At 43.5% G+C, this 14,446-nt stretch overlaps 1 protein-coding gene across 1 annotated transcript in view; it reads left to right on the plus strand.

The window, feature by feature from the left end:
- The window catches only part of LOC306780216 (cytoskeleton-associated protein 5-A-like), a 45,376-nt gene that overhangs the window by 17,664 nt on the left and 13,266 nt on the right, over positions 1 to 14,446 (plus strand). The window contains exons 20-32 of the mRNA XM_079272495.1: positions 306 to 480; positions 762 to 875; positions 1,254 to 1,382; positions 1,506 to 1,700; positions 1,802 to 1,928; positions 2,330 to 2,412; positions 2,805 to 2,912; positions 3,545 to 3,667; positions 4,541 to 4,690; positions 4,779 to 4,982; positions 5,059 to 5,194; positions 5,317 to 5,510; positions 5,593 to 5,765. Coding sequence (XP_079128621.1) covers positions 306 to 480; positions 762 to 875; positions 1,254 to 1,382; positions 1,506 to 1,700; positions 1,802 to 1,928; positions 2,330 to 2,412; positions 2,805 to 2,912; positions 3,545 to 3,667; positions 4,541 to 4,690; positions 4,779 to 4,982; positions 5,059 to 5,194; positions 5,317 to 5,510; positions 5,593 to 5,765 — 1,911 coding nt within the window. The remainder of the gene's footprint in view (positions 1 to 305; positions 481 to 761; positions 876 to 1,253; positions 1,383 to 1,505; positions 1,701 to 1,801; positions 1,929 to 2,329; positions 2,413 to 2,804; positions 2,913 to 3,544; positions 3,668 to 4,540; positions 4,691 to 4,778; positions 4,983 to 5,058; positions 5,195 to 5,316; positions 5,511 to 5,592; positions 5,766 to 14,446) is intronic.

The raw sequence follows: 14,446 nt of genomic DNA on the forward strand, positions 1-14,446 counted from the left end.
GACCTCCTAGAAGATCATCTACATGATATAATATGACTTCACTGTTGCTACACTTAAACATAACATATTTACTCACAAGATTTTAACAATGATTAGTAACGTGGTACTGAAGAAACCACGATGCGTATTTAAGCTAAAAGTTTGCTATGCCTTTTATCCATACCACTGAGTATGCAGTGTGTGTGTGTGTACAGTATATATGTCCCATTGTGTTTGTTTGGCTCAAGTGAGGAGACACTCCGTTGATTGCGATGGCATAGACTGAAGTATTGTGCCTATTTTCTCTCTTCCCTCCCGTCTCACAGTGACAAGATTACGTCTGATCTGCTGTCTAAAATCAGTGACAAGAACTGGAAGATCAGGAAGGAGGGTCTGGATGAGACTGCAGCCATCATCTCAGAGGCCAAGTTGATCACAGCCAACATCGGAGACCTGCCTCTGGCCCTGAAAGCCCGACTCAGCGATTCCAACAAGATCCTGGTTAGTAAGGGAGCAGACGTCCCTGCAGCAGCACAGCTCTGTTCAGAATGAAACCACATGAAATTAAAGTCCTCACGTCAACACACTGCCCCTGATTTCATGAGATTTTTGGTAATTTCATCGTTGCAGATAGTTACAAGGTTAATGAATTGTCCTTGTACGGCAGGGTTTCCTAACTTTCAGTGGTGGTTCAGAGAGATTAGTCTGTACATAGTTTTTTTGGAATGATGCATATTTGACAGTAATGGGAAGTAAAAATGAGACTTGTTTGTGGTCTCCAGGTCCAGCAGACTCTTGCTATCCTGCAGCAGATGTCTGCACCCATGGGGCCGGGACTCAAGCAGCATGTGAAATCACTGGGATTCCCCGTTATCACCGTACTGGGAGACAGCAAGGTAAAGCATCTCTGTTTCCATGCTCAACGGTGGCAATGTAGTGCTGGCATTGAAAGGGAGCGCACAGCATTACAGACACATTTCTTTAGTTGTCATACAGTTCATGAAGTTCCAGGAAAGTTCAAGGTTTTCACTGAAACGATAAGATCCATCAGAACGGAACATAGTGGAGATAGAAATGGGAGAAAAACAAAGTGGAGGGCATTACATACAACAGTTTAATATTAAATTACAGCAGTTTACAATTTAACACGAAAGATGAGAAATGCACAGTGTAAAATACTGATATGAAATGTCTACTTTCGAAAAATGAATCTGAAGAAGCGCGTCGCTCTGGGGCCTGTTGTGGTGATGGACATGTCCTCTGTTTCTCTGCAGTCTAACGTAAGGGCGGCTGCAATGACCACCCTGCAGGCCTGGGTGGAGCAGACTGGGATGAAGGAGTGGCTGGAGGGAGAAGATTTGTCAGAGGAGCTAAAAAGGGAGAATCCCTTCCTACGACAGGAGGTACACAGTGAAACACACTCTTAACTGACTCGTTTGTGAAATTTCAGGCACATTTTCCAGAGAACTGCACACAACGCAGATGAGAGACTCACGATTTGCCACGGCCCTCTCCTTATCACCCAGGTGCTCGGCTGGCTAGCAGAGAAGCTGACGACCCTGAGGACGGTACCGGGGGACTTGATGTCGTGTGTCCCTCAGCTCTACGCCTGCCTGGAGGACAGAAACGGAGATGTGAGGAAGAAGGCTCAGGATGCCCTACCTACCTTCATGATGCACCTGGGCTACGAGAAAATGGACAAGGCTGCTGGGAAACTCAAAGTACTTCACAGATGTATTGTGCTGTGGCTGGCATTTATCTAAATGCATTTTCACAACCATCTTGTCTGCAATAAGGAATGTGTCTCCTCATCTGCCTGCAGACGGCCTCCAAAGATCAGGTGGTAGGCATGTTGGAGAAGGCCAGAGCTGTGATGCCAGCTAAACCTGCTGCCCCTGCCAAAGCTGGAGGGGGGAGAGGCTCTGCAGAGCCCAGCAGAGCTGCTTCAGGTTTGTGTCACATGACAGTCAACCCTTATTACAACCACGGTCTCTCATTAAGACAGATGCTCAATGTCAAACCAAGTCTCTGCTACTTTTACACATAATGTGAGGTATGGTTGGGTTTGACAGCTTGGATCTGGTTCCCATTCGGCAGAATAGCTGTATTCACTAAACGTCCACGCAGACAAGGGGAGGAATGTGTAACCGATGTAGGAAGTACAGCAGTGTGAATTCTCCCTGCTAATATACGTTTTATATTTTCTTTTTGAAAGCATCGTATGAATTCAGCCCATTTACAAAATGGGTAGAAAAAATGCAAACACAGGAAGTGTCTGACATCAAATGTTTTAATAGTCTGCGCAATATTAGTTTGATCACATGTTTACAAAGTTGTCCCTCCTCTGCAGCCTCCAGGCAGCCAGCCAGTGAGGACTCTGTGGACAGTAAACCTGAAGTCAAGAAGGTCCGAGGAGGAGCGGCCGGGAAGAAGGTACGTCTTTCTGGATGCTCTTCTGTTTGAGACGTTTCAGTGTGCACAGAGGACCAGATGTGTTCTACTTGGTAGGACCTAATACATGTTTGAATGGCTGTTTAGCTCAAGTATCATTTGTTTCATTATTGATATAAATGTCCTCATTTATATTAATAATGAAGGAAGAGAGACTTGTTCGGTTCAAGTCCAGTCTGACCCTTCCAATTGTTTGGTTTGACATTAAGAGTTGATCTGTACCTTCAGTAAATACTCCCCCATTGATGTCTCTCCTGTTAGTGGTTGTGCATATCAGGCATGAGCATTTGACACAATTTCATTTTTGTTGATGCGCACCGTTTCATTTTATGACCGTGAGGTGTAAATATGATGTGGTTTTTCTACTCACCCAGCCTCCCTCCCCTCCAGAAGAACCTGTCCCCCCCCCTTCCAAGGACAAGGGCAGTAATGCTAGTAAAAAGCCCCCCTGCAAAGGGAAGGCTGCTGCTAGCGGTCAACAGGTAGTCCTTGTGATGAAATGTGTTTACACTTCATCTACCTGTTGCTACTTATTAAAGCTGCGTAGCAGATGTGGGGCCAGTTTTTCCGTGGACAGATGTGAACCCCTGTCCGGCTCTCTGCCTTGACCCGGTCGGCTCGGCTCAGTCTAACCCTGTTTCTCTAATCGCTAAAACCGCCAGTGAACACACCACTGTATAACCGGAAGCACATGTACACACAGTTGTTGGGTGGAATGAGATCAACTCATGTCTGTAGTAACCTTTAACATGTAGAAACCTGCTAACATGAGATGAATCAGCCCATGCAGTGCATCAGACAGACAGACAGACAGTGAATGCATGCTAACAGAAGCACAAACTGAGAGGGGTCACGTTTCAGGTCACCCCACTGCATGAGTGTGTTTATCAATGTGTTGGAATAGTATCACATCTGTGTTTCTGCGCTGTGTTAACCTGCACTGAGATCTGTTCAGCATAACACCCTTTGTCTCCTGTTACTTCTGTCTGCCACCTACACACCCCTCCGTCATCCACAGCAGAAGCTGGTTACACACACTGCTGCCAAACATTCCACAGGCGGAGCACATTGGTTCACTTGCTGTCCCTCACTGTGATGCTGCCTCTCCTCTCAGGGTGCAGCTGGCAAGAAGCCTGCAGCCAAAAGCCAGAAGGATGATGAAGATAGGTCCGGGCCAATCTTCGTCCTCATCCCCAGCGCTAAGGAGCAAAGGATCAAGGAAGAGAAACAACTAAAGGTATCTGAGAAACATGTCCTGATCCCAGTGGGAGATCAGCTCTATTCTGTGTCTGAGAGTGAAAGTGTGGAAGCTGAGTAAGGCTTTGTGCAGTGTAGTCAAATATTACCAAACTTACGCCTAACAAGGCACTGTTGTACACGCTGATGAAAACAGTACTGTATACACTGAGCTGCCGGTGTATTAGGTCTATTGACTACACCCAGGTGAATAGGGTCACACTATTTAACTGATGGATACCAGCATGCAGCCTCCCCAGTGAAATACTTACAAACATGCAAATGAAGCATTGTCTTATTAAATGTATTTATTTGCATACAATTCCAGAACATAAATCTGAACATTGGATGAAGCATGGTTCAAAATAGTTTCATTTTGTTGACATATTGAGCTCGATGGTTTATGCAGATGGTATTTTGGATATCTTTCTACAAATCAGAAAAAACTGTCAACATCCATGAAAAGAAATCCATTTTCACCATCTTCTTATGAATAACATGTTTTATTGACAACCTTCATCTGTACCTCTTAAAAATGTGTGAGTGCTTCTGTCCAGTGTTAGCTGACATGTAAGATGCTCTAGTAGTTGAGTGAGAGGTGCATGGACTGTAACTGGGTGGGGCTACCATGACTAATGCGTTGTCTATAATTGTTGGTGAGATGTATTGAAGAGGAAATATCAGTAATAATGTTTTAGAGTGTTTAGAAAAAAACAATAAATCTCATTTAAAAAAGGCACCACAAGCATATTACAATACAAACGTCAATTTGACTGTAGGTACCCGTCCTTTTGGGAAGTCCAACAGGCGGCCTAAACTGGCGACTTGTCGAAATAACTCCGTAAATATTGCTGACAAAATGTTTCCTTTGTAGGTTTTGAAATGGAACTTCACCACTCCCCGAGATGAATATTTGGAGCAGCTGAAAACGCAGATGTCCACCTGCTTTGCCAAGTGGCTACAAGACGAGCTTTTTCACATCGACTTCCAGAGACAAGTCAAGGCTATAGCAGTCATGATTGAGGTAGTGGTTGGTCTTAATCTACACATGACGGCATTAGGAGTCGGCTAGTTTTGGTAATAAAGTCTGTATGTGTGTTTGTGACTGGCAGAGGTTGGAAAGTGAGAGCGACGCCACCATCAGCTGTCTGGACCTGATTCTCAAGTGGTTCACTCTGCGGTTCTTTGACACCAACACCACAGTCCTGATGAAGGTGCTGGAGTATCTGAAGCTGGTGTTTGCCATGCTGAGCAGAGAGAACTACCACCTGACGGAGTACGAGGCCAACTCCTTCATCCCCTACCTCATACTCAAGGTGAGCACACGGCCCCCTCAGGTTGGTAGAAGCCACTGTCGAGCCTTTTCTGCTCACCGTTTCGTCTCTTCTTCAGGTCGGAGAGTCAAAGGATGTGGTTCGCAAAGATGTTCGGGCCATACTGGCCATGCTGTGTAAGGTTCACCCAGCATCCAAGGTCTTCCCTTTCCTCATGGATGGAACGAAGTCCAAGAACTCCAAACAGAGAGCTGGTAAGTCGCTACAGACCTGTACTGTTCCATTATATGCCTCTTTTGGCAAACTGTGGGGGATGATGTCTTTGAAGAGATGTATTCTAACAACATTGTTTCTGTGGGTTGCTCCCTGTCCTCAGAATGTCTGGAGGAGTTGGGTTGTTTGATAGAGGGCTATGGGATGAATGTATGCCAGCCAACACCAGCGAAGTCTCTGAAGGAGATAGCCGTGCACATAGGCGACAGAGACACATCTGTTCGCAACGCTGCCCTAAACACTGTGGTGGCTGTCTACAATGTCTGTGGGGACCAAGTCTACAAACTAATAGGAAATGTAAGATGGAGGACACCATTATCAAAAGAATCAACCCCAAAATAGCCGATTGTACATGACTCGTTTCCCCTATCCTTTCCAGTTATCAGAGAAAGACATGAGCATGCTGAAGGAGAGGATCAAGCGTTCAGCCAAGAAGACGACGGCAGCTCCCGCCAAGCCGAGTGCGCCGGAGAGGTCTCAGAGAGAGCACCCTACCAACCCCAACGCCACCCTCCTCCGCAAGCCTGCACAAGAAGACCCCAACAAACTCAAGTAGGGTTCAGGGCCCCCTCTGGCTCAGCGCTGTTTGTTTTAAAGTCAGCCGAATAAAAACCAGTAAGGAAGCCAATAATACCAGCTCCCCACTAAATGTATAATATTGAAGGAGGAAAAACTAAAAGCATATACAGTATCTATGGCCATAGAGAGAAAAAAGAAATATAGATAGATAGATAGATAGATAGAGAGCGAGCCATGATTTACGATCCCTTGCTTTGTCGGTAAAAAGCATTTAACTAGAACATGGGGAGCTTGTGGATTATGTGGTCAGCTGTATGCTGACTTGGAGGATGCTTTTGACCTTATAGTTGGTTGTGTGGACGGGCCTGGAAAGCGTCATGGTTACTGTTGGATGGATAACAGGTTCAGCCACTTTTAAAGTCAACAAATCTTTCTCCAAACAACAAAAACATAGCGATGCCTGGTGTTAAAGTGCCTAAATATGAAATGTATTCACCACTTTGTTTATTATACAACATTCAGTCACAGTGGGCATAATATACAATATAGAAAGACTTGGTTGGATTCAGCTGTTTAAAGTTTGCTGCTCTCTGAACTGGGAGTTTGGACAGTATTGCACAAATAAATCCTTTAATATATTTTAGGACTTTATTTTAGGACTTTAATGCTTAACAGTTACCTTCTTGCCGAAATAAAACTAGACGTAAAATCAATACTGATATTTCCATAATTGGTTTAAGTTTTGACTTTCATAATACAAGACTCTTAAGCGATCGAGCAGCCTCACTGATGACCAAACATTACAACCGGGGATGAATGGGGTGGATCCAACATCAACTGGTAGAAAGGCTGCAAAACCATCGCGAAATCTGGTGCCCCTTCTTTTCTCCGCTCCCTACACACACACACACACGCGCACACACACACACTTCTGTTTTACAGAAATGATTTATCCAGTGATGTTGGTCAGCAAACAAAACTTTCATTCCATTATTTTACAGGTAGAAGACCGTGGCATGCTTCTAAATTAATGCAGTTAAAATTATGGGTGGGAATCACCAGAGGTCCCGCGATACGATATTATCACGATATCGCAATATTCTGAGTATTGCGATAACATAGGCCTATATTGCGATTTATTACTTTTTTCAACTTCAAATGATGTCCCCAAAGGAAAACTGTCAACATGTTTTATCTGATAAGATAAAGATTTCAGTCTGTTCATCTCACTTCAATCATTTTTATTGCAGCAGAATATGATTGTCAAGCAGACAGACTGACCAACAATGTCATAAATGTTGCATGAACCTGACAAACTGAACTGTTTGTATCACTACATAGTCCAACTGAACTTAATGCAAACGTGTGGACTCAGTATATGAACTATAACTTATATAAGTAGGATATTAGAGTTATATAACTCAGTATATGAACTATAACTTCTATAAGTACGATATTAGAGTTATATAACTCAGTATATGAACTATAACTTATATAAGTAGGATATTAGAGTTATATAACTTGTGATGCGTGGACGTGGAGGGCAGAGAGTTATGCGCTGCACTCTCCCCATGAGCCGGCTACTGTTGGCAGGTTTAACCCCGTTGTGAGGCCAGATGTCTCTTTGTTTTGACCAACTTCCTACCAATCGCGCTGACCCGGGACCTTTGCTGACCTCACCAGAAAACAACTCGGCACCATCTAGTGCAGTGATTCTTAACCATAGGGCCGAGCGCCACCTAGAGGGCCGCGGAAAACTTTCAGTTTTGCACCTGTGGGCCGCGAGGGCCGCAGGACCGCATAGGTTATCAATTGAAGACACCAGAGATATTAATGTTATCCATGAGACGCTCAGTTACAATATAGCTTCCCACCACCTGGTGGCGGTAATGCATCAGTCAGTTGTTTAACAAGCTGCAATAAGCAGAAGAAGACACTCAGCTAGCCGCTAGCCTGTAGCGAAAGTTATGGATAAGTTATTAAAAATAAAAAATGAAGACAACAGTGGTGCCATACCCCCCAAAAGTCTAAATGTGTGCGCAAGTACAACCCTGACTTTCTTAAGTACGGCTTTGTGAACGGAGGCAACGAGGCAGAGCCGAGGGCTCAGTGTGTGGAATGTGAGCTAATGCTATCAAACGAAGCACTGGAGCCTTCAGAAATAAAGCGACACGTAGCGACGAAACATCCAATGCTCGTGGGAAAGCCTGTTGGGCTTCTTGTTGTGTATGCAGGTTTACATACACATGATAATAAATGTCTTTGTGATCATCACATTCTATCATCATTTATTTAACAAGGGTTTCGCCTGTTCAACACCGGCATCCTCGATCCCCTTCCGTTCCTACGGCTTGTTTGCGCAAATACGTCACAAAACATGTGCGTGTTTGGTATCCCAGCATGCCCACAATCCTCATCTTTGCAAAGAAATCATAGATTTTCTTTAATTTCTTATGGTTTCTCCACAAAAGGAGCCCACACACACACTGTCCAAAGTCGCCATAACCGCTGCAAGTCGTTTCTTGCAGCATTTCGACGGAAAAAGACACATTACAGACCCGACAACGTGCTAGCGGATGTTACCATGGAGCTACTGGCTTCAGAAAACGCTAGTACTTATAGTACAAACCTTATCCTCCTCTTCCATAAGCCATCAACCAACGTTTGCGTAACTGAGCTATTCTCATTCTCGTTCGTGCGCTCGGTCGCAGCCATTAAGCACAGCAAGTCCGCTACTCACACACCATGTCTTCGACCATATATACATAGTTTTTGCAATTTGCAAAGGCTAAAAATAAAAGGGAAATAATATAATATCAAAATATAAAGGGAGAAACACCTTTAGTGTGTCAGAATATCATGTGGGTACCATGTGTCCATTTGGGTCTCCAAATGTCCTTTTAGAGCTCCGCCTGGATCTCTTCATGAAGAAACTCTGTAGAATGGTCATACTTTGTCCAATTCTTCAAATTTGAGGCAGTTGTTCACTGATAGTGTAGTTACAGCCCTATACTGCCCTTTACCTGTACAGATACAGCCACCGGCAGTTATTTATACTGAAAGATACTTTTTTATTTTATGCGGACAAAAATCTTAAATTTTTACTGACTCCAAAGGCCCACTGCTCTGTTTCTGTATGACATACAGGTTGTCTGACACTTTTGATGCATATAGTCAGAGTGGGCCCCGGGACACTTTGTACTTGAAAAGTTGGGCCCCGAGGTCAAAAAGGTTAAGAACCCCTGATCTAGTGGACTGAAAAAGCAATTTATTTGATCTTTCTAGTAATTTTTAGTTTTTGTTTTAATAGTTTATATAATAAAATATCGATTCTTGGCATCCGTGTATTGATACACTATCGCCACGCAAAATATCGCGATACTATCGATTTATTTAATTTTTTTTCCCCACCCCTAGTTAATATGTCTTATCGTTGGACATGAATTGTCTTGAACGCACTAAAATCCAACTCTTCCAGTGGTTTTTCATAAGCATGTTATCCATTCTATCGATGCACTTCCCATCCTTCTACATGCGGAGGACTGTGGTTGGATTCGTACTCTTCAATCTTTTGAATGTTTGTGTTCTGCTCGCAACTAATCTGTCCTTCTCGTTGCAAGTCATTGCATGTTGGGCCGCTCTCACAGATACTTATTTTAAAGGGAAATTGGCACCTAATAATCCGATCCACGGTCCGTGAAAGCAGCTGGCTGTCTTCTGCCCGTCTGTCTCTTAACCCTTCATCTTTCTTCCTGTGTGATTTCCTTCTTTTCTGCTCTGCCTTCCTCCTCTTCTGGAGCAGAATAATGTATCGCACGTATAGGATGTGAGTACCTCTTCCTCCTCGCCCTCCTCTACATGTTGTCGTTGGAAGAACTCCCCTCTGAATGTGATCTAATACTCATCGTTCAAACAACTAATAAACTGAAATGTTTACTGTGACGTTGTGTTTAGTCATGCTTCTGCACATGGTAGGTAAAGCACCAGACTGATAGTCAAGGTGTCTAGCTGTCGCTTCCTCTTCTCCATCATCCCTTTGGCTTACTCATGTATGTTGTTTATACTGTGCCAGCTACAAATATAGGGACATAAATCTGCTTTTTGACAGTTGCAAAAAGACCTCCCCCATTGATGGCCTCACCTTGTTTGTTTTTTTTAACCTTTTTTATAATTATCTAAATTTTGGGTGTTTCTATGTGAAATCTGAATTTACTAAACACACTGGTAATGAGACTGTTATGTGGTTGTCATAGTGTTATGCTCAAAATGTGACATATTGTGCACAATTTTGAAGTGAGGTCCTTGGTAGAGATGTGCCGGTGCACTGGTCTCACTATTGTATAAACTGTAGTGAACCATTTTAATGGTATCAGCACCTCCTACTACTTCTATTGCTGTCATTATCAGGATTCTCCTGCCTTTTTACCAGTAGTTTCACTTTGATTAGCCTCAACACTAACCTTTTACCAGTCAAACGGAGACACTGTCACTGTAGGACCAGAGGGCCGGGATCATCGTCTGTCTAGCTCTAGCAACTTTGACCATGACTTGCTATACTAACATTGGCTATTTAACCTACTGAAGCGTGGCTACTTTATCGGTTTCAACAATCAGTGAGAGCAGGCATGTAATTCAACTGCGTTTAAATTGCACTCATTCACGTTCATCCCCACGGTCAGCCTCAACCCTGGCTGTGGTATTTGTTGGGAGCCCCAGGGTTACGAGTCGTGGTTCGGGTCCTATGGTCTATTCTCTACGTGCCGTAGGAGAATCTGGCTGGTTATACCGCTAACTTGTGTTTTGCATAAACACTTTGCCAAAAGGCTCCCGGTGACGATTGGCTATGAAACTGAAAAGCATCTCTTAGAACTCGAAATTGAAAATAGTAAATTTTGGTTGTTTTTTCCTCATCCTGGGGGATGAGTTTTCATTCACATCCTCTCCCGATGGAAGTACGCCGTCCTCGTCTTATACACCACTCTATATGTAGTTACTTTGCAGCTGACCAAGAAACCTGCTGGTGGGTCTTTCAGCTCCACTATTTAATTTCCAAGTGCGATTGACTGAACCAGCAATCTGCTTTGTGTGCTAAATGTGTCCGAGCAGAATTTGCACTTGTCAACTTTGGTTCCGCATTACGGACCGTGACTCCATTACCGATCCCGGCTCCAGCAGGTCAATTCCCGGCTCCGCTAGTCGCATGCTGGTGTGTCCTTGGGCAAGATACTTAACCCCAAGAGTGCTCCTGTAGCTGTGCCTACGGTATGTGAATGTTAGTTATTCCTGATGGCAGGGGCTACCATTCTACCATCCAGTGGGTGAATGGTGACATAGTGTTAAAGCGCTAGGCGTGGTCGGAAAGACTAGAAAAGAGTAATTTACCGGGACCGGTCATCACGCGACCTATTACGGCCCTATGTAGAAGCAATGCAGAGTGGTGGGTAATGCTCCAGCCCAAAATGACCGTGCGGTGGTCCATCTCCTGTTTCTTCATTCTATCAACATGCAGCAGGAGTCTTTGGTTCTTTCACAACTGTTAACACCCAAAGGAAATGAAAGCATTCATAAATGGGTTCATGGAAGCTATGTGTATTGTATCGGGCCCATCAAAGAAGGCCAAACCAACCTCTGTAGTTGGTGGAAAAACCAAGAAGAACCCCGATGCTTGTCCTACCACAAGTAAATTATAATGTTCATTCTATTTATTTTATAATTTTTTTTATAGTGTCAAATCATAGACACAATTCATATAGCGCTGCTCTAGACCAGGGATTCCCAAAGTGGGGTGCGCGCACCCCTGGGGGTGCGCGAGCTGCCTCTAGGGCACATGTGTCAAACTCAAGGCCCGCGGGCCGAATCCGGCCCGCCATGTCATTTTATGTGGCCCGCGAATCCGCCAGCAAAAAAAAAAGATAAAAAATGTTTGTTTTTTTTTAATAATTAAAAGTTAGACTTGAAAATAAAAGGATCCCCATGGTCGAAATTATGAGATAGAAAGTTGAAATGATGTGATAGCATTAAAACTATCACAACAGGTGGACAGGAGAGGCAACAGCCCGAAAAGCGGTTTTCCAACGATTGAAAAAGATCCACAAATAATCCCAAAATGTCCACGAAGAGAAAAATTGATGCAGAGGGAAGAAAATGTAATGAAAGATGTGAAAGCGAATGCATGTTTGTGCTTCAAGGAGAAAACGGGTCTGTCTTCTGTGTTATGAGGCGTGTCGGTGATGAAGGATACAATTCATTTTGACACGGAGCTAAATTTAGCCTCCAAGAAAAACATCAAATTGTCCAAGAACTAAAAGGCAGAGTGCAATCACAGCAGAATATATTTACACAGCTACAGCCCAGTGCATGCTGAAGGTATGTGAGCAGAGCTCCGACCAGATACAGACTTTTACAAACGTCAGTTTGTGAAGAAACACCATCGCAGACCGAGTTCATGAACTAGCAGCAATCTAACAACACAGCTCGCTAAGAGACGAGCAGGTACTCGTGTTTCTAATGAACTGTTGATGAAAGCACAGACAACACGGATACATCATCTATCATGTTCATCAGACCTGACTCTCAGTGAGCAGCTCTTGGATGAAGCTGCATGCACAGGACGACGACAGGGAGGAACATTAGTGATGCAGAGAGGTGACACAAACAGCTTTGAACAAAGTTAATGTCATAACTTGTGTTTGATATTTGTCTTTGTTATTTTCTTTAATAGTTTGATCTTTGATAGAGTAATGTGGGTTTATTAACCCTCAATTAAAATGATTTATGTTATAATAACAGAAATGTGTTTAAATATCATTTTTCATTCATATAACTGCTTGTACAATATTTGCACACTTGAACAAACAACAATCAAATACAGAGAGAGTTATTTAACAATATGTTCGGGAGAAGTTAGTTATACAGTCTTACAGTTACAACCGGCCCTTTGAGGGCGAGCGTGATGCTGATGTGGCCCAGAGTGGAAATGAGCTTGACACCCCTGCTCTAGGGGGTGCGCGAGAGGAAAAGTGTAATGGCGGTGCAGTCCTGTCTCCTAAAAATTACGTTCCCCCAAAACTAAAATGCATTCTCAATTACGTTTTACCACGAACGTATTTTCTCCCTGATTACGTTTGTGTTTGACGTACAAATACGCTTCTCATCAACATATCGTTGCTGTACTCTAGTCTTTATTATTTTTCTGTGATCTGCCTCGCCTCTACCCCGCCACCCACGAGTTATTGACCCGCGGCCTGTTCCGAGGGCTGAAGACCTGACGATCGGGTGCCTCACGGCAAACGCCACGCGCGAGCAAACTGTTCTCTCATTCGTCCGATTTTTATGCGGCTCTGTTGCTTTTTTTTTTAAGGTGTGTGTGTGTGGGGGGGGTTGGGGGTGCGTGAACCCGGTCGGGATGTAGAAGGGGGTGCGTGGCCTAAAAAGTTTGGGAACCGCTGCTCTAGACTGTGCTCTATAATTAAGAGGCTCAACTGTCCATGAGCAAGCACTAGACGACTGTGGCAAGAAACAAACCTTTTAATGAGTAGAAACCTGTCCCTTCTCGACTGGTTGGGTTGAAAGCGAGAGACGGCAACAACAATAATGGCACAACAGTTCTAATAATACAATAATATTAGAAAGAGGACTAACAATAATAGGGTTTCTTCTCTTAGTGTTTGTTAGTACACATGCTGCAGTGTTCTGGATCAACCGGAGTCTGAATTTGAACATGATAGAGCAGCCTGATAATAAGGGATTGCAATAATCTAGTCCAGAAGTAAGAAATGCATGAACTCACTTTGAGATGGGATGTGACTGATCTTTGCAATGTTACGTTGGTAACATTGTGGCAGTAAATGGCAGTTGGTAGATTAGATTAAATAGGTTCTTTAATAATCCTGCAAGGGGAAACGTTTTTGCTACAGCAGCAGTTATAGGCACAGGAGTAAAAAATATTAAATATAAAAATGCACAATCTATACAATAAAATAGAATATTAACTAACTGAACAATAGTGCCAAGATGTAACAAAACCAACCAAACAGTGTAGCGGTGTTGTAGTTGTGTGATTGATCTGGCCAGAGGTGATTTGTTGTACAGTCTTCTAGCAGAGGGCAGGAATGTTCTCCTGTATCTGTCCTGTGACAGCGGCGCTGGATCAGTCTGTCCCTGCAGCAGGTGGTGCAGAGGGTGGTCTGGGTTATCCAATATGGATAATAGTTTCTTCAGTGTCTCCCTCTCCACCACCTAGTAGCAACAATGTTATTCATTAATGTGGCCAACAGTCATCGAATGGAAAATACTTGATACAGATGCACAATGTTTGTTTTAGATCAGTACTGATCAGCTCCAGTCCTGACAGTCCAACTGCAATTTGGAGAAGTTGAAGCTAATCACTTGAACTCTGTAATATGAGGTCCTTTAAACTAGAGTTCAGAGCAGGGATGCACTGGAGGGAAAACCCTCAAGGTTTGACTGTTGTCTGACTGTTAAAGTTGTTTTTAACTCACTAGAATTAGATATTGATGGTTTTTGAAGCCAAAAGGGGAAATTATGCTTTTTAAAAATGGAATTGATTCTCAATAAAAGCGTTGTGCCGTTTGAGGATCACAAACATTTTATCCTCGTTTTTATTGATCTTCGTGCACTGAATACTCATTAGACTGACTGCTATCGGATACACACCCAGTGTCATAGATGCTCAAACTAATACGTGAAAGCTT

The sequence above is a fragment of the Melanostigma gelatinosum genome (assembly GCF_949748355.1).
Source record: "Melanostigma gelatinosum genome assembly, chromosome: 1".
Taxonomy (NCBI): domain Eukaryota; kingdom Metazoa; phylum Chordata; class Actinopteri; order Perciformes; family Zoarcidae; genus Melanostigma; species Melanostigma gelatinosum.